A 21,328-nucleotide genomic window follows, 5' to 3' on the forward strand; every position below is an offset into this window, starting at 1 on the left:
TATATGCATGCATGTATGTATGCCTAAAACTTTCCTTATCTTCAAAATTGTCAAGAGAAGGAGGGGGAAAGAAAGAAGCCAAAGTATGTCCATGGCATATGGAAAAAATATGTTGCTGGGAGATGCACCCTATACACAGACAGAGCAGACATTCAAGAGAGAAATTATTGCTGGAATCTGATAACAGAGGACACTGAAGGAGGCTTTCGGTATAGGGAAGGATAGGATATATTTGCCTCTTAAGTGGTGTTTGATGCCATATAAAAGACTTGTGTTCAGCAAGCTGTAATGCTGTTCAAGCAGGCATATGAAAGTGACTCTATTAGCTTGTATGCTGGGAAGATGAATGCACAGACATCAAAAAAGTGTCTATTTCTAATTTGAAGATTGTTATGAATTATAATGGCTCCACTGAATTATTTTGGTGCTAGACTGGAGAAAATATCAGCTATTTTAGTTATCTCAAAATTATTTTAATGTTTCACATGTTTTAAATATTGAAATGAGTTTCACATTTATTTCTAGAATACTGATATATGAGGATGTATGGTAACTGTTGAGTCATGGCCTCAACTACTGATTGAACACCTGGGGAAAGAACTGGGTCAGCCCTAGGAGCACAGGTGAAGGCAATTCACCTGTGTGACCAGAACCGGTGGAACCTGGCTCCACCTCTCCTAGACCCCATTTAAGGGCTGGTTGCGAGTAGGAAAGGTTCCCTGGTTGGAGGTCTCTCTCTTGTGAGTCTTTTGTGTGAACTTTGCTCTTCAGAGATGGGTGAGCACCTTTATTTTTGATTTGGTATATCATCCATATACTATTTGCATTGGTTCCTTTGGTGTTACGCTCCTATATCACTTTTCCACTGCATTTATCTTTCCAATTGTAACAGAGGATATCTTAAGAATGAAAATCCCAAAATCTTTTGTATTTGATAGAAGCTTCTATAATCACTGTAGGGTTTGAATTTTTGTTGTTGTGTTAGTAGTGGGGTTATCTTGTTTGCTTATTTCATTAAAAAGGCTGTCACCCTACAGAACCTACTGCTTCTAGTGAACTGAGGCCCAGTGCTTTCTTTTTAGGGAGGAAGGTCTGAGGTTTTGTTTCAGGTATGAAACAAAATATCTGAGATGTCTTTTCATTAAAACAATAACAATAATAAAGCATCTTCTGGTAAAAACAAGGCATTAGGAAAGAAATAAAAAGTTATGTGGTGAATAAAAGCAAGAGCTGGCTCTCAAACCCGTCTAGGCTGTAAAATCTGGCCGTCACCCTGCCTCATGCTTATTCCTTTCCCTGCTCTCAATGCCGTGCAATCTGCCAATATTTGCAAGGCTAGGGATTGCAGTTACTGATTTACAAGCTTGCTTGGAAGGCGTTACTGATTCAAGGAGTTGTATTCTCCTGTTGAAGAATATATATAATGTCTGCTGTGGTCAATGGGCATTACCTTCAGTACACAATGTAAAATTACAAACTCAGGTTATGACATGCCAGCTTATATCTCATGGAAATGAATGCCCTCTGCACAATTCAAGGAAGAATAGAAAAGTATGGGTGGAGAATGAAAAGACAGGAAGAAAAAATGTGTGATGAGAGATTATTTGAACAACCACCAAGCTGCATTTATTTCATAGCTGGTAGAAATGGGTACAGGCTTCATTGACTGCAAAGAGTTTATTACTTCTTTCTGTCCCAACTGAATTGAACATTTTCAACTGAAGATAGGAAAGATTTTACATTATCAATAAAGTCTCCAAAGGAAAAATAGGGATAGCTAATGCCCTGAAAGATGATGCCTTTGAAGAGCTGTGCTTTGCAGAGGTTTTTAAAGTATAACAGAGCTTAGACCATCTTTTAGGTTTTGTTTCACGTGACAAAAACAGCAAAAAATACAAAATGACTGTGTCTTTGTTAATAAAAACTACTCCCTCACACCCACTCTCTGTTAAATGCCCCTTTCACAAAGTAAGCCTGAGATATACGTTGATCTGAACTGTTTGCAGCAGAACTCCCCACTTTATATTTGTGCAAATGGAAATTGCAGATGCACAGCATAATTGATGTGACCGTTCTAACAAGCTAAAGGCTAAACTGCAGCCAACTCCCAGTCCTTTGTGCTTTTTTTCTGAAGGCTGATAATTCACCCAATGTGGGCAGAATTTTTGCAAGTAAAAGCAGAGCCAAAATCTGTCCCCAAATAACCTGCCCTATTATTTCTTCACCTCTCTGTTTCAAGCACAATTAAAATTCCTGCTTTCTAGTTCAGTAGTATTAGAGTTTCTCAGCAAAACAGTCTCAATTAGCATCTTTTTCACAGTTCCCAAAATTGAAATAAATCTGGATAAATGTCCACACAAAAATTCAGAGCACTACTGACCTCTAGCAGAGACTATATTAGCTTAAATGATGGAAGTTTAACAGAGTCATTGGCAACGGAGATATGTTAGAAAAATGAGAGCTTTTGACAGTGGGTATTGGTGACAAATTGAATTTTGTTTATGGAAGAATCTAGTCTCTACAATTTCTATCACACTTGTATTTTTCACAAAAAGACATTGCAGAATATGATTCTTCTGGTATTCTTCCTAACTCTTTTTACCGAAGTCTCTCTTCACACATGGAGTATCTGTGGGTAGGCTCCCAGTATGGCTTTCAACTGCCTTCAGATGTGTCATCTAACAGACTTTTCAAATTCAGGAAGTAAAGTAATGATGTTGTATTGATTTTTCTGTGTGTGTGTGTGTGTGTGTGTGTGTGTGTCTCACTGTTCTAAAAAGTACCTTTAAAAGTTGAAATCATTCAAACTTAAGGGAGAATGACTGACGAAAGATAAATGGTTAACAACCATGGCAGATCACATAGAACTACTCAAGCTAGAGCTGTAGTTGAAACAGGCACACTTAATTAATTACAGATCAGTTACAAGTTTTTTCAGCATTATGAGTGCTAGCTTCCAAATTATTTGCTTTAGTCATAGTAAAAATAGTTGTAATAAGTAACTTTTATTAAATCCATCTATAATCCTTTATTACAGTTATTTAAATTAAACTTTATTGGGGAAGAGTGATTTAAAAGGAATTAGAAATCTGTACAGAATTGTGTACATATGTTTTGTCACCTCATGCTTTTTTTGTCCATTCTTCTAGGTCTGACATAATTATATGTTACATTGTCTGTGTTGTCTAGACAATGCATTATTTTTCTTGCCTGCTGATAGCTAGTTTGAACTCTTGGAAGGAAATGAAAATAAACAAAAATTCCTCAGTTCTAGTATAAGCCTGTTGTCTGAAGTAGGCTAGCATTAAGTTAGCTTTGGATTAATGAAGGAGAACTGCATTAGATGAGAGTGGGAGGACTAAAAGCAATTGCTTTCACTGTCACTTCTAAGGTAAATAAGTTTTGGAAAGGTTCAAATGAGATTGCTTTTTGGTAGCTTAGTTTATTTTAGAAAATATTTTTATTTCTGCACATGCAGTCTGCAAATTTTAAAGGCAATTTTCGGTTTTGAAATTAATCTTAGTGTACAACAAAAGCGTCAAGTGAATTATACTGAAACCTGTAGCCTCAGCACATAATCTACAAGTAGTGGCATTTTGTGTTCTATTGAACCCTTCTGTGTACTGCAGGGCTATTGGAAGGGACAACTCTAAAGAAGAATACAGCATCTGTGTTTGTTTGAGACCTGTCCCTTAGCTAGACCAAGTATCAGGACTGCTGAGTATTGTTTTTAATTTCCATTTGTCATGAAAGGAACTCAGTAGTTTTAGGAGTTACTCAGACTACTACAATAGTAGTCTTTTTGGTGCAGTTAACACTGGATGAATTTTGCTGAGTATGAGTTACGGGAGAACACTTGTCACAGCAGCTAGACCCCTTTGCCATTCTGGGTTTTGAAGCTTTGCTGGCATAGTATAAAAGACAACAGCAGAAAGATTGGATGCTCTTCCTGATTCCTTCTCCCTTGCACTCTTTATGTGTGTGTACATATCTGTCGTGTGTAGCTACTCCTAATAAGTATAGGCTGTGATCCATGATATTATAGACATACATGAAATCTATACTAGATACTGGGAATATTTTCACAAAGCAGAGCCCTAGGAGGTGTACATACATGCTACTTTACAGTCAAGAATGGCAACTGTAGGATCTGTAACTCTTTTTCACAATAACATTAATGGAAAACCAGCAATTGCTGATCTCCTAACTGACTTGGCACTCTTCAGCATAAAGAAACATGTAAAATTATGCTGGGGAAAAAAAAAAGCTATAGAGAATTTTATCTTAGAAACCAAATGGGGGTTGGGGATGAAGATGTTTCTTAAGGTGAACTGTCATAGTACAGTAAGTCTTGTAGCAAACAACACAATAGAACAAGACTATGGCATTTGCTCTCCTACTAGATATCAAATGAATTATACTGTAGCAGTAAAGAAATAGCTATAGCCAGTCATTTTGATGGCAAGTCATGATCTTTAATGTCTTCATCAATGACACTGACAGTGGGATGGAGTGCACCCTCAGCAAATTTGCAGATGACACCAAGCTGTGTGGTGTGGTTGACACACCTAAGGGATGAGATGTCATTCAGAGGAACATAGACAGGCTTGAGCAGGTGGGAACAGGTAAACTTCATGAGGTTCAAAAAATCCAAGTACAAGGACTTGCACCTGGGTCAGCACAACTCTCTAATACCAATACAAGCTGAGGGATGTAAGGATAGAGAACAGCCCTGCTCACAAGGACTTAGCGGTACTGGTGGATGGCAAGATAGGCATGAGCCAGCAATGTCCTCACAGCTCAAAATGTCAGATGTATCCTGGACTGCATCAAGAGAAAAATGAACAGCAGGTCAAGGGAAGTTATCCTACTCTATACTGATGAGACCCCACCTGGAGTGCTACATCAGATAGGGTATCCTCAGAACAGAGGACTTGTGGGCCTGTTGGAACACATGCATCCAGAGGAGGGCCACAAAAGTGACCTAAGGAATGGACCTGAGAGCAGCTTTTCAGAACTTAACAAATAGCTGTAAGAAAGGAGACCAACTCTTTAGCAGGGCCTATGGTGGTAGGACAAGGGGAAATGGTTTCTCACTAAGAGGGAGATTTAGGTTGAATAGAAGGAGGAATATTTTTTATCATAAGAGTAATGAAGCACTGGAATAGGCTGCCTAGAGACACTCAAAGCCAGGCTGGATCAGGCTCTAAGCAGCCTGGCCTAGTTGTAGGCATCCCTGTTCACTGCCGGGGAGTTAGACTAGGTGACCTTCAAAGGTCCCTTCGAACTCAATTCTAGAATTCTATTAAGATTTCTTTTGTTTTTTTCATTTCCTTCATTGGAAGAGGTGGAGAAGGCTGCCTGTAATGATTAGAGATCATTTACCCACGCAGCTGCAGCATCAGACCTACTTTAGAAATGGTTTAAGAAGTATCAGTGCAAAGATTTTTTTGAGCATTGAATTATTTTTCTGTGCTTCCTCTAGTCACATTCAAGCTTTGTCTTCAACTTTCAGTTATTGACTGCTCATACACAAGGTATAAGTGCACATTAGATTGAACTAAACAACCTGGGAAGGCAACATTAACTGTTACTTTTAGTCCATTGTTAACATGGATATTAATAAAGAAAAGGTAACAATGAATGGTGGGGACCATTCCCCATGTGTGAAACTCTACTGTATGAACAAAAGCAAATGCTAGTACTCAGGGATCTGTCATAGATTTTACAATTGCTGGCTGAACAGCATCGTCAGTTGGAAACTTGAGCTGTGCCCAGAAGGCAGGTGTGTGACTTTCAGTAGTCCTCTCTTTTCTGACACTTCACTTCAATAAAAACATGAGAACTTAGAGTTCTACTCATTAAGCTATAAAATGAAAATGCAATCATGCCCAGGAGATCATTGGTTTCTCCTCTCATTCTACCCATTTCAATTTAATACAAAGATTATCTGCAGGGATTGGCACCTGAAAGTTAAAAGGACAAACAATCTGTTCCAATGGATTGATATAAATGCCTTTTCATTTGATTAAAAAACATTTTTTAAATGAAATATTGCAAAGATATCACAGAAAACAAGTGTTGTAGAGTGGAGACTTTCTATTAAAATCACTTAAAACTTATGCAGGAGACAAAAAAATAAAAAATAAAAAAATCTTTTGATATTGAAGCTTATGTTCATCTTTCAAAGTCTTTATATTGAAGCAGTAGCTCCTGACCTGATTGGAAGATTCTTGTTTTAAATAATTACATGGCATCTGGGAGATAGAAGAAAATTTATTTCTGACTGCAGAGAGATAATAGCTTTTTTTTCTTTCAGTGCTGGAGTTTTTAAAAGGCAAAGATTTGAATATTTACATACTGTAAATATAACTAAATGAAATCAGTTACTATTTAGCATGTGGCAGAACTTCACGTTACTGAGGTGGAAAAAAGCTTCACATTTGTTTGGTGATGCAGAATCCCCAAGGTGGTGCCTCATATTCAAGAATTGATTAAATGTCTGGATAATTTGTGTTCATAACTGAAAATTACTTCAATTTAGGAGAAGAGCAATGGGGAAAAAAATTACAATAAACTTATTTACTGGGGGAAAAAAAGGAAGAAGTTTTTACAGAAGTGAGTATCAAGTACAAAACACTTACGGGTGATTGAATCTGTAACAAGCTGCATTGCATATGCATTCTGTTACTCAGTCATAAGATTTTGTGTCTGAGAAAACTCTCTGAACATAATGACTACCTTTTAAAGTACTGAATATGGAGAGAGAGAGAGAATGGGTGAACCTCTTGAGCAGTTTACTGGGGATGTTTGGTGCATTCACCTGTCCCACCTAGGCACTTGTAGCTGTGACAAAACTTACACTACAGACAAAATGGATGTCTTTAAAAATTCATTTTCTTTAAATCTAAAAATCTGTGCACTTGTACGTTTTTAACTAAAAGAGTTCTCTAAACATTGTGTATTTTGGGAGCAGCTATTTGCATAACATATAAAGTTTTTTATGGCTTGCTAAAAAGGCCTCTGTCCACACAGACTGTAGTGAGCATCTCGGATCTTGCGAGCCCCCAAAGCACTGGTAGATTTAACTGCTGCAAATGTTTTGTTTGCATGCCATTTAAATTCTGAGGAAAAGCAACTGTGGGAACACAAAGTAGTTTTGTGCTCTTTTTCAGCATGTGATTGTTTGGTTTTTTTTTTCATGTCCTGGTGGACTTGAAGCAAGTGGTACACATATGTATGGATCTTATGAGCATCTGCTTGCCTACAGAACTGTGAAAAATAATTGTTTTGATGGGTTTGGTTTAACTTTATATTCCACAGAACTCAAGAAAATCTCAGTTAAGGACTATGTATAGGCTCTCTAAGGAAAGAACATTTTAAGAATTTATTCTTTTCTTTGTTCTGAGATCTTGTAGTCTATTTCCATTACTGAATAGGATAGGCAGATAAATTGCAATTAAAGACACAGAAGCAAAACAGATTAAATATGATAATGATGGCTGACTGTGATTTTTCTTTACTACTTTCACTGCGTAGAAAGCACGGCTCAAAGATTTTGCTAATTTTATGAAGGCTAGCACCCTGCTGATCTGGTCTCCTGCACACTGCTTGAGTAATGAAGATCTGGGTTTCCTTCTGCCAAATTACAACTCTTGCTTTTCCTTCTTTTCCACAGGAGGGGAAGTCCCTTATACAACCCTGGCAACACGACTGATGATGGGGGCTTGGTGGCTTTTTGCTTTGATTGTCATCTCCTCCTACACAGCAAACCTAGCTGCTTTCCTCACCATCACACGCATTGAGAACTCTATCCAGTAAGTTTACGAACTGAGGGAAAAGAAGGATGCATAAATATATATATGTACACATGGAACGGTATGAATGTTCTAGTTAAATGTGTGAAAGGGGAAAAATGTTAACCCTTTCCTGAGTAGTAGTTTGGAAGCTAATGAAACAGTATAACATAGCCTTCGAGTATTCCATAGTACTTCCCCTCTGGAGACACTTTAACATCAGAATTGCTGGCTTCTGGCACGTACTATTCAGTGGCACATAGACATGCATATGTATATACACATACCATGTTTTGAAAGAAGTAATTGAGTTTGAGATAACTAGAGTATCAGTATCTGAAGTGGAAAAATACAAATTACTGGTATGTGTTTTTAGGCTATGCTTTCTGTTAAAATGCAGTGTACAGTAATGGTACTCTTAACTCTTTGATCAAGAGGGACCCAGAACTTCTTCCAAGTATGGGGAGCACAAAGCTGATTCACCTTTTTCGCAAAGGCAAATAATGTGGTAATAGGGAAAAAAAAAATCACTGACTGGTTGTCTTCACACCTTCCACTCCAGAGTGCTCTCGGTACAATCAAACAAGTTGTTCTCTTTTTTTACCCTGTCTTTTGATTCTTTTTCTTCATCCCTCCCAAACACAGCTATCTTCATCTTTTTGTGGTATTCTTCTATCCCTTTTTTCCCCAGTCATCTCATCTCTCCACACCACAGAAATCTTTCTAGGTGTCCCGCTCTTTCTCTCTGCTTTTGTGCCCCAGTTTCTCTCCCTCAGCACGCAGTGTGGTAAGTTGCTCTAAGTCCCACCACCCACCTAAATACTTCTTCCTGGGTCAAATCAAAGACTATTAAATACAGGGAAATGCCAATAAGCCAAGCTGACCAAGGACCAGCTGGTCATTTTTCAATTGAACACTAATCTTGAGGTTATGCATAACCAGATATGCAACAGTGACAAACTTAGCCTTTCCCATGAATTCTTCTTTCGGAAAGTACAGTGTGGCTTTAGTCAAGAGGCATTTCCGGCTGTATTTCTTTTTCCAGGAAGATAACCAATTAATACTCCATCTCAATACTAATCTTAAGGGAAGTTCAGTTTCCTCACTCCAGTTGTTGAATCAATCTCTTACTCTCTGCGTTTCATCACTTAAGGTCTTGCTACCTAACCTTCAGCTGTTCCCAGTCTCTTTGAAATGCTCTCGATACAGTGAGACACTGATGTAGACTGGGCGGCAACGTGAGTTTTTGTGCAAGCAAAATAAATGAAGATGCATTCAGTCATTCAGATTTTCTTTACAAATACATAATCTTCTGCATCCTGCTTTGACACTATGTCTCCTACGGTTTTGAAGTAGTCTAAAAAAAAAGCTTAAATTGCTATGAGAAGTATCTGAGGTTTTTCATCATATGTAAGATATATATTAAATATATCCAAACTATAATTTAATATATCTTCAGCTTTTTAGTTTATTTATTATTTAGTTTATTATGATGTCACTAGAAACCCCCAGTGGAATTCTGAGATTATTATATATAGTTGTGACTACATTGGTGTTTGTGCTGTATTATTTACGGGCAAAGTCACTGATAATGTTTTATTCAGTAGAAAATGTTGCAGCTGGAAAGCTTCTGAAGCGAAAGAACAGAAACATTTATCAAAGTGCTTGTTGCTTAGAAATAGAGTAATTAGATGTGTTAAGTATCCATTAGGGAATGAAGTTATCCTAACTATGGCGGGAGCGTAAAACTTTAGTTTACAAAACTGCCGAAATTGGAACTCAAACTGGAACTCAAACTGACACATAACAGAGAAGATGTTTGTTTACCATGCTGAATTACTGCAAAGTGGGAAACATGAATAAGCAACAGAGAAAAAAGCTGATGCTTTATTTTTTTTTAAACAGATCAAATTGTACCTTGGGGAGCTTAGAGGGCCAGAATGGGAATGAGCTTAAGCATCTAAAGGAAATAAACCAGATTCTGCTCATAGTACATGCTATACAGTCAGCTTCTGAAAAAAAAAAAAAAATCAAACAAATGAAAGAGATTGAAGTCAGTGGGTTTGCACAGATGTAGCAAGTAGTTAATGGGTTTTCATTTCAGATTTCTAGCTAGCACCAGATATGACAGCATGTTGTCCTTGTGATATCTTTTATGAAGGAAAGGAGGACTCAGCCCACAGCACGCTTCATTTCCATAAAATATTTCAGCAGTTACTGCATTTCACCTTCTGGATATGTAGCCAGCTTTTGTTCAGAACTCTTCCCTCTTTTGGCTGTTATTGTGATGGGGCCACAAAGTAGCTCTTTGCTGTGTAACTTCACTTGTGACTGGAGGAATTATCTGCTTCACTGATAAATTTGAACTAAATTTGTACAGTTTGTAAATTGACTGTGGTTTCTAAATAAATGGTGACTCTTAATACCATTAGCAGCATCAATGATAATACCAGTGGTAAGGATTGTGAGTATAGGCATGCAAGTAATTATGAATTTCCTAGTGCATCTTTTATTCACACTTGATCCACATTTCAGACCTTATTTAAATCAAGACAGTCATTGTTTGGTATTTCAAATACCAAAGCATTGTGGCAGCAAAGAAAAGAGTAACTTTGATATTTCTTAGATCTTTAGGTCACTGTCTGAAATGCAACATGAATGAATGATAATCAATATTTTCCATTATAGTGTTTTTATCACTCAACTATGACGCAATTCAAGAGTCCACTGGCAGAGAAACTGGCTGTGCTCATACTGTACTGCTTCCTTTGGTAAGATAAGCTGTCACCACTATCCCAGAGGCATTGAAATTGTGAAGAGAAATTGGGGCTCAGAGAAGAAGCCAGAAGATTTGCTGTAAGAAAGGATGGGATTAGGTTCAGGTTTAGGTTTAAATCTAGCCCACTGCTGAAGATGAGGAAGTTTGACTAAGATGTATGATTGCACATGGTACAGGGAAGAGTCTGTATCTTCTGTAAAATAGGAAGTTCATGTTGTGTTCTCGAAGACACAAGTTGTACATCCTGTTTGATAAGTGAGACCTCCACCTCTAAATAGTAGATGCGCAGCAGTAAAGCTTGTCTTCAGTCATGCTTATTTTGCCTAGTCATTCTCATAACATCTTTCCTGCACCACAATTTACTAAGCTAAGATGTCTCCAAGGCTCAAATTGCTCCATATGACCGCCTACATTTTTTCAGCAAAGGGTGTTAGACAAGAATGCTGTAATTGAAGTAGGCATTTCCTTGCTCAGAAAAACAATGTTCCTTGACCTCTCCTTCTGCATGGTTCACCCAGATCTCTAAACTGCCTAGCAAGCAATATTTTTTTAGTTTCTGACACACATGTCACTGCCAACAATCAAAAACCTCTTGGCTTCCTGTATCCTTTTTCCTAGGCTCAACTATGAATTAATCCTGGATGTAATAGGAAAAGTAAGAAGAAAAATGCATGCTTTATCAGCAAACAAGCACTTGAGCCTAAGCAATGAAAAAGTCGAAAATGACCTAAAATTTAATGACAAATTCCTTGCAGAGAGGGCTGTGAAGTAGTCAACTCTAATAACAGCCATCCTAAAACAATTTATAACCCAGTTCTACAAAGAAATTTTCATGCCCAAGCCTCTGACCTCAATAAGATGTAATCATCTAAAAAGGAATTTAGTTAACCCTCTGTGAAACTGACCTTTCATTTTTCTACATTTTAAGTGTTTTGGGCTTTTTTATGAACATCTTTAGCTGACATGCATGAACAACATATTATCAATTCTCTGTCTAGAATGAGTTTAATGAAGAGAGTATGCCTTGGGAAAACAAACTTAAGTTAAACTCAATGTGAAAATATTTTTCTGTGAGTTTAAAGCAGAGACAGGTTTTTTAGTTAAAAAGTATTTAATCTGTAGTGAATTGATTTCTACTTCTTGATTAAGGTGCAGAAAAACCAAACTCAACAAATGCTGTGAAATACACAAGTGCTGTTAATTCATCCTCAGAATAGCTTTGCATTGTTAATTGGTTTAGGATAATGTTTGTATTGGCTCAGTAATTGCAATTAGAGAAAATATAACAAAGACCATATAATATTTTTCCCCCAAAATGCTTCATGACTGATAATCAAAAATAAACTGAACTGTAGCTTGTGTATTGCACTGAGTGGTCATTAACTTGAAATCCAAAGAGAAAATTTCTTAAAATGTGAGCTTATAATACCTTACACATCTTAGATCTACTTTGCTTTTCAGATGTTTTAACTGAGATCAGTAAAACTACTGCAAAAATTAAATCCTCAGCCGAAGCAGATAATGCTGCATCAGAGAATAATCAGTATGAATACATCAACTAAACTAGAATTTTTTCCTTATTGAGGTCTCATCTGGCAACTGTGTGTTCAGGCTGTGTAACAGAATGTAACAGACTGAGACTGAGCATTTGACTCCACTAAGTGTAGTTGTCTGAACAGAGAATGAGTTGTTTAATCCAGGAATAAAGGTATATCAAGCAATGTGTAACCTGCAAACCAGGCTGGAGGCAAAAGAAAAATCTTTCTTTTAGAAAGGAACCTCTATAGTTTAATAATTTTAGTAGTTCTGTCAAGGCTTGCTGCTTTTCTTTGTTTTGCAGTAATGTTAGGTTGTGAATGTCGTGGAAGTCTGTGAAGATGTCGGTTATTAAAACTCACTTTCTGAAATAGGTCATAAATATTATGATCCCACTGGGCGTGTTTGTGAGAGGGGATGTAGTCAATGGTGTGATAAGTCTTTTCCCTGTCTGCAGCTTGTCTGCACAGCAGTGAGCACACCGCCATTTCAGGGTCTGCAAACCTTTTTCACTCCTCAGCATAGGATTGAGTGAACCAGTGCATGGAGTTTTCAGCTGGCCTCAGTATTTGTCTCATTTGTAGAGTTTAAACCCATCTTATGTCATCTAGCTACTGCTATTTTCTCAGCGTAGAGCACTACCTACAATGTGCAAGGCTGAGAGACAGGGAACTTGAGAGGCATCCTTTGTTTTAGTATAGAACACCAAATAGTGAAGAGCTGCAGACTGTAGTTAATGCCAGAATAGACAGCTAGGATGCACCTTCCTGAAGGCGTCAACATAATCATCTTGTCATTTCTCTGCTGGTGATCCATTTGGGTGTGATGGCACTCTCACTTCTTTCTCCTTGATAAAATGAGAAATCCTTCATGCCTTTCTGTAGAACGCTTCTGGACAAGCTGCTATGTCTAGCGTTTTTTCCCACATGAAAATAGCAAGGTTGCTTTTACAACTGCAAGATATAGAGAGGAGATGTTTTTCCTTTTGTGCTGTTTGTGGCAGCAGTTATATTTATCATTTATATATCAGTTAGCAATTATATTTCAGAAAAACACTGTTGCTTGTTACACTAGAAATTATATGGCTATGCAGAGTCCGGTAATGATTGCAGTTTTGCTAGATGGTGGTGTTAGAAACTGGGGACTCAATAAATACTTTCTGTGTACTTTTCTAGTAATATGTATGACAAATAACACAACAATTACAGGACATTACAATATGTATCCTGTGACAGATTGTTGCACTTCTGAGCACTGCCAGGAGATACAGAAGCATATTGGCAACAGCAGCAGTGACACAGAATGGGTGAATATAGCATCTTGCAGTAGTCTAGTGCCTTTTGTCAGTGACGCTTTTGTCAGATATGTAGCCTATTAAGGCAATTGTGATGCACCTTCTTTTTACACAACGCTTTGTGTAATGGTGAAACTACGTATTTCTCAGCAAGGTATGCTTCTGACTACTGCAATGCCTTTTTGCAGAGCTGTTGCCCAGACAGCCAGGTCCCATAGTGGGTTGTTGCAGAACATTATTCCTACCACAGTTCAGGACTTTGCATTTCTTGCTGAATTTCACAGTGTTCCTGTTTGCTTTTCCTCCAGTTTTTTTAGGTTCATCTGAATGGAGGCTTTGTCCTTGAGGTGCCTATGTCATGCTGCCCACAACCTGATAACAGGGTGCTTCCTCACCTCTTCCAGGATATTGATAGAGATGTATTCCCTTGTACTTGTGATACTTGTAACTGGTAACTAGTTGTGATACAACCCACTAACCACTGTTTTTTGAGCATGATCATCCAGTCAGGATCTCACAGAATCACCGAATTGTAGAGCCTTAAAGGGCCGCAATCCCCCTGCTAATGCAGGTTCCCTACTAAAGTAGGTTGTGCAAAAAAGTATCCAGATGGGTCTTGATTATCTCCAGAGACTCCACAGCCTCTCCGAGCAGCCTAATTCAGTGCTCTGTCACCCTCAAAATAAGTTTTTCCTCATGTTCAGATGGAAATTACTGTGTCCCCTTGTCCTGTCACAAGATACCACTGAAAAGAGCCTGGTCCCATCCGCATCACACCCACCCTTTAGTTATTATTTCTTCTCCAGGCTGAGCAGTCCCAGATCTCATAGCTGTTCCTCATAAGGGAGATGCTCCAGGCCTCTCATCATCTTTGTCATCCTGGCACTGGCCTCTCTCTTAGAAACTGCTTGTATTTCTGGAACTGAGGAACCTGGTACTTTACATGGTATTCCATATATGACCTCACCAGGGTACAGTAGAGAGGAAGGATAACTTCCCTCATCCTGCTGCTGGCTATAATCCTTTTAGTGAATCCCATAATAGCACTGATTGTCCTTCTTGGCCACAGGAGCACACTGCTGGCTCATGGCCAGCCTGGTTGCCACCTGGACAACTAGGTCCTTCTCTACAGAGCTCCTTTCCAGCACATTAGCCCCTAACCTGTACTGGTGCATGCAATTATTCCTCCCTGGGTGTGAGACTCCACATTTGCCCTTGCAGAACCTCCTAAGATTCCTCTCCACCCAACCTCCGGGTCTCACTGAATGGCAGCACAGCCTTTTGGTGTGTGTCAGCCGTTCCTCCTAGCTTTGTACATTCAGCCATTTGGTTTTCCACACTGGCAGTCTTAATAACATAAATTAGATATAAGGATATTTTGGGAGACAGTACTGAATGCTGACTGAACTTAAGGCAAATTGCAGCTATTGTGCTGGTCTTGTCCACAGACTCAGTGATTTTATTAAAGGAGAAGGCAATCCAGTTGGTCAAGCCTGAGTAAGCCTTAGTAAATCTGTGCTGCCTGTTCTGTCAGCTTTTTCTCCTGCATAGGCTCAGAAATGTGCTTCAAGAGAGTTCACTCCTTGTTATCGGTTGGAAATTGAATCAAGGCTGAGCAGCCTTAGTTCCCTAAATCACGCTTTTGATCATTTTTGAAGATGGTCTGGTTATGTTCTTTTTCCAAGATGAGGGGGATGGATCTCCCTCAGTCTCAATTGCATTTTGAAGGTGATAGTGAGCAGTCTTGCAAGAAATAAGGTCTGCTCTCTCAGTGCGCTTCATGAAGCTGTTCAGGTCCCATGGACTTCTATGTCAAGTGCTCTCAAGCAGTCCTTACCTAAATTCCTTCCTTCTTACCTGTCCATACTTCCCCCTTCTTTATATTGTCTGATGAAGACCTTTTAAAATCTTTTGATTTTTTTTTCTAGTAATTTTTAAGATGAATGTTGTTTTCCCTGAAGAAACCTACCTAATAACTATCTTTAAATTTTATCTAGCATCATTTCAGTGTATTTTTTAGACCTAAATTTAACAACTTACTCAGTTGCTTACTTCTGTAGTCCCCCTTATCACGACCAGAGTCTTTTAAAAATATTTATTGCTTTCCTTTCACGTAAATGGGATTTCACATTTTTTCTAAATAATTCATAATTAGTCTTTCAGAACTCATACATATTTCTGTCTAGACTTGATTTTATTTTTTACTTTTCAATTACATATTACCCACGAATACATTTAAAAGTAGAAGAATTTTAACAAGGACACTTTAAGCCTGAAGTAAATTTGTGTTTTTCTCTTTTCATTTTTCCATTTTCACACTAAGCTGTGTTTATACATGTATGCACACAGAAATCCCACTGTTAATCGGTTACACTGCAGTCTACATTCATTAACTGTTTTTACCCTGCTGAATGAAATGTTCTTCTTGAATCCGAGGGTCCAAGTGTATGGCCGAAGAGCATGCGTAGACATAGTTTAAGCACAGAATTCAACTCATCCTCGTCTGTATTTGTCCGTTCAGCTAAGAGCAATGTTGAAACTTAGGAATCTAGAATATTCGAGAATGTAATCTTCCATCAACATTCTGAAGTTTATCAAATGATGGAATTCATTGCCATCAGCCTCCCCTTGACTTTCATGTTCTATAAGGTATATAGTGGTGCATACTCACTTACAGAATGTTAGGAATTTTTGGGAATTATATTGACTAAGGCACTGGACTGATACACAAGTTTAGGTGTGTGTTATTTATTTATTTATTTGTCTAGTATTTTCTTTATGGGTAAATGCGTTTGCTAGCAAATAGTTTAGGAGTCTCCTGACACCTTAGTCTGCTGTAGTCTCCCATTTTTCTGTTTTTCTTTCCAGAAAAGGGCAAATTTCAGTTATGTAGTAATAGGCCAATATACTCAGGTTCAGTAAAAGCCTCGTCTCACAGCTCCTTTGATCTTATTTGATAATCCTGTATGTGTACTGATTCTTTACGGTTTTTCTGTTGCTTGTGTTCTTGAAGAGGAATGCGCTCTTGTTGGAGACAGAGGAGAGGATTTTGGATTTTTAAATAGATTTTTAATTTTTTTTAATTTATCCTTCTCTAATATTTGCTGTATGTTATCTACTTAGAATTTAGCTCTTATTCAATGTGGCCTATATATCTGAATTTCAAAGGATTTCTCTTTGACTCAGTGAACCTCTAAAACTTTGCCATTGGGCTTTATTGATTTCTTCCTTCTTTTCTTCCTTTCTGTTGTGCACAGTGGTGTACATATCCTTCAATATGTGTTGGCTTTGGTGTCATTTCTGGGAGATTTAAGAATTCCTATTTTTTCCCCTATGCAATATCCTTTTTCTAGACTCTAAATTTACTTGTTTCAAAAATGCATCTTGGATTTTAATGAATTTCCTACCATTGACTCTGCATTTTCTGCACCTGCAAAGAGCTTTTACAATTTGCTATTACCTGCTTTAAGACAGCACCCATATCCTTGATTTGTCCTTAGGTGTCATCCATTAGATTTGTGCAGTTTATACGAAGTTAATTTGTACCAGGAAAGCTGTAATGGAATTTAGGCACTAGATGTATTGCAATAGTTATTTTGAAACTTTAATGAATGCCATTTAAGAAACAAAGGTATGGGAGAGTAATTCTGTAGAACAGAAAAATAAAGGCCAGGAGGTAAGGAGACTTAAAAGACTATAAGGATATATATATATATTTAAGGGCTAAGCAGGGTTGACAAAATTGTATTTGAGGTGCTTTAGAAACTTCTAAACTGATTAATATTTTTCTGTTTGTAGGGAACAAATAAGACTACATAATATGTTAAGTAGAGCAAATCTATCAGAGTGATGTGAATCACAATACAGAGGCATTTCATGAAACTGGAGGAGAAATCATCTCATTGCTGAAAATTGTATAGGATGCAATCTGCTCTGTGCGGCAGGTGCATTGTTCAGCACAGGAATTGCACCAAAAAGTTCTTCTTTGCCGCATAAACTGGTAGCTCAAAAAGCTGGATTTGATGTGTAGCCGTTAAGAGAATTTAACACAGTTAATCTACGTGTGGCTGGAGGGACTGCAACACTTCTTTCTTCTTTCTCCCCATTACCCCTGTTGTTTTCTTTTCACTCATTTTCATTTTTTCCATCCCTCCCTTTCATTTCATATTCTTCCTTGTATCTTAAACCACAAAAATTTTCAGACTCAGGTTGTCTATAAAAAAAAAAAATCAAATTAAAAAACAAAAAAAAGAAACTGGCTTGACAGCCATCTTTTTGTACATTGCCTTTTTCTTGCCTGCAGTATCTTTCTACTGAAAATGCAGCTTTAAGTCTCCTTTGTCTCTTTTCTTTACCAACAATTAAGGTCTCTCCAGGATCTCTCAAGGCAGACGGATATTCCTTATGGCACTGTCTTGGACTCTGCGGTCTATGAACACGTTCGAGTGAAAGGGATGAATCCTTTTGAGAGGGACAGCATGTATTCCCAAATGTGGCGGATGATTAACAGAAGCAATGGTTCGGAGAACAACGTCTTGGAGTCGACCGCAGGCATTCAAAAGGTATTGTTGTGACTTGCTTTTTCCTTTCTTTTGGAGACTCACTTGTAAACACCAGATTTGCTTAGTTGTTACTTGTAACTGTCAGGGATGCATTGGCACCCAGATAATGATTATGCCCTTTATGTACCAATTTTTGCAAACCCATTGTATCAGCATAGAGGATTTCAACTTCTCAATGAGGTAACTTGTTTTCAACTACATTTTAAAATGTAAGTATCTAGAGTGTTCACTCTGAAAAGGATTTATAGGTATGAGAGATGAAAGCATTTGTCAGGATGCAAAATGAGTATAGGATCACTGGACTGCTAATGCCAGAAGATGCATGGCAATGTACTGTACAAAGTTCAGAGCACTTTCGGTACAAGACAATGATTAACTTCTGTAGGCTTCCAACACTGAAAACCTTGACTTTCTGTTAAGTCTGAATCACGTATGTTTCAAGAGAGAAAGGTAGAACAAAATGATCAACGACCTTTTATAATGCTTTTAACTGAGGGCGCATAATTTGAGTCAGTTTTTGTAGGAACATGGGTGAATGTAACGTTTCCCTCCCTTGCTTTCAATTAACAGTTACGGCATTTATAAGAACAGTAGTACATGAAGCAGGTCAGTGAAGTGGATACTGGTTAATGGATGGCAAAGCATAAACTTTATCCCTACCATTATGTCTTCCCATTAAGTTTTAAAATCAAACTTGTCAAACGCTGTTTTGCAGATTTCATTTTAAATTTGAAAATGTGATGATTATTCAGGGCAAATATCTATGAAGTTGTACTTCATCTAAAGTTTGATTTAAAGACTTCTAAAAACAGGAGAAAACCCTGTGTTTCATTTTCACTGGAATTCATTTGCCAGGGCAATGTGTAATTTCTGTGTTTTGACACCCAACACAAACACTCAAAAGAAAAGGCTATGTTCAAAAGAACAATTAAAACACTGTTTATCTCTTGTTAACACAAGGAACAAAGGTGGTTTGGAGTTTTAACAATCACTAGTTCACTCTGTATAACTGGTATATTTTCTGGTGTGAAGGACAAAATAGTATGACTGAATGGGGAGCTGCACTTTTGAAACTCCTTTAGAAAATGACATAAGCTGAGAAAGCAAGAAAAAAAAAAAAAGACAACAATCTGAAGATTTTTGAAGATTTGTTGGCTGGATAAAATTGCTTTTTTTTTTTTTTTTTTTTTTTTTTTTAAGAATACACATTTTAGCTCAGTTTGCGAAGAACTGATAAAGACAGGGTTTGCCTTTTGTAATATAAAAACCTCCTGCTTTCCTTCCCAAATTATATTGAGGGGTTCAGAAGAATCAAAAACCAGAGCACAATAAGCATAGCACCCAATACAGTCAGCAGCGTGTTGACAAATTGCTTTTACCTGGAAAAACAGCAGATGTGTGATACTGGAAAGTAATTCTGGATTATAATCTTTGATTTCTAATTCCTGGAAACATGGCAGTTGCTGTCTTAAAACCTACACTATCAAAACTGTCAGGGTTTTGTTGGGTTCCCATGTTTTTACTTCCCAGGAATAAGCACTAGCAAGTGACGTCAAACAACCAAGCTGCAGTATGTGAGCGAGCCAGACACACTCCAATTTTAAAATACCTAAGGGCTTGATTCCAAAGAATAAACATATCCACCTATGCATGTGCAGTTTCTCTCCTCCTTTTCCCTTACAGGAAGAACAGAGATAAGGGTTATCCGCCAACTGCTGTTCACATGAAAGCTTTTGGAAGATCACATTTGGATTGCTCAGGAAGAAAGTTCTGTTGATTTACAAGCAAACACAAGAAATACCACTGAAGCTGTCCCTTTCAGGAGTCATTTGAGATAATTCTCCCTCAGCTGGAAGATGAATGTGATGATAAAAGCTATTCTTAGGCATGGAAAATGAGAGTAGAGTGGAATGGAACAGTTCTGTTGAAAGGGACTTTCAAAGATTACCTATTGTAACTACCCATCCTCTTCAGGGCTAGCCAACAGTTACTGTGTAACAGTGTGTTACTGAAGGCATTATACCAATGACTCTCGAATGCTGCCAGGCGTGGGTCATCAACCATCTCCCTAGGAAGCCTGTTCTAGTGCTTGAGCAGCCTTATGAGTGGTATCCTTTACAAAAGATAATTGATAAAAGGCAGGGACTATGATCTGTGGAATAGCTTGAAAGACAACATTTTACAGGAAGGAATTGGTGGGTCCCCTCTGCCTGTATATATACTTCGTAATGCTCTTCGGAGCCTTAAATGAATTTAGCAGGTCTGCACCAGGGCCACTAACACAACCAAATTATAGTTCTGGAGAAAACGAACCACTGGCTGTCCCTTTGTGCTTTGTTAACCAATATGAAAGCATCGCACAGGAGTGGGATGTCCGCGCCCTGCTGCACTTTCTTTGAGGTGAGCAGAGTTTGCAAGTACCCATCACAAGATGACAGGTTTAGACAGTCAGGCATCAGGATATTGAAAAGGCTTAACCAAGCATTTTTATTATATCTTAAAGTCCCTCTGTTTTGTCTAACTTCTGTTCTTCAAATATTTGGAGGAAAGTAGCAGTAGAATGTATCTTTAAACAGGAGGAGGGGGATCAAATGCTGATGTCTTCAGCGTATTATTCCTTGCTTAGCAGGATGGTGCGTTTGCTGGACCAGAGACTTCATGGAGAATCACACCTGTGCAAATGAGAGCAAGTTTTAGCCAAATGACAGTGATTACATAATCCCATTTTGCAATGAATGTCTGCCGCATTGACTTCTTTTTCCTGGTGGGAGGGTAAGGCAGGGAAGAAAAAAGGTTGGGAAAATTGTGCTATTTTAAGTTTCTGATGTTTGATATATATTGCTTCTGTTCTTCTCATAAATCAAATGCATATACATCACTGAGCATCCACAGAACAGCAGTTTACACGGGTACATCAGGTCCTGTTAGATAGCAGCTGGTTGGATTTACCTTGAAAGGACAGCAGTTTTAAATACTTCAAACTAGAGAAAGGCTGAAGAGTACAGGCACTTTTCTAATTTCTATAGGTTATTGTCTCTTCCTTTCTCAAAGGACAACAAAAAGCAGTTTAAGATCTATATCAGAGCAAGGGAAGCATTCAGCTGTTGGTCCTCCTGCTTTGTCAAATCAAAACAGTTGGAGAGTTATCTGTATTCCTGTATATGCTTGGATTATTCCAGAAAATAGTCACTGTTGTCTCTTTTTTTTTTTTTTCCTTTATTATTCCTAGGTATTTTGTCTATCTCAAATTGATTTCCCTTTTTTTGCATAGGTTATGAAATATACATCCCATTCCGTCAAAGGAATTTCTATTTTCAGGGAAGTTATTTATTCAGAGGAGATTTAGCAAGGCCTAAGTCAT

The 21,328-nt window shown here is 37.9% G+C and overlaps 1 protein-coding gene across 1 annotated transcript; it reads left to right on the forward strand.

Annotated features, from left to right (window-relative positions):
* Positions 1 to 698: 698 nt before the first annotated feature.
* On the forward strand, positions 699 to 20,689 carry LOC100541447 (glutamate receptor ionotropic, delta-2-like). Its single transcript, XM_010709820.3, has 4 exons — positions 699 to 777; positions 7,679 to 7,817; positions 17,772 to 17,967; positions 19,651 to 20,689. The coding sequence occupies exons 1-4, from the start codon at positions 774 to 776 to the stop codon at positions 19,663 to 19,665; spliced, it is 354 nt and encodes a 117-aa protein (XP_010708122.1). The 5' UTR covers positions 699 to 773; the 3' UTR covers positions 19,666 to 20,689.
* Positions 20,690 to 21,328: the final 639 nt, after the last annotated feature.

This window comes from Meleagris gallopavo, chromosome 4, assembly GCF_000146605.3.
Source record: "Meleagris gallopavo isolate NT-WF06-2002-E0010 breed Aviagen turkey brand Nicholas breeding stock chromosome 4, Turkey_5.1, whole genome shotgun sequence".
Classification (NCBI taxonomy): domain Eukaryota; kingdom Metazoa; phylum Chordata; class Aves; order Galliformes; family Phasianidae; genus Meleagris; species Meleagris gallopavo.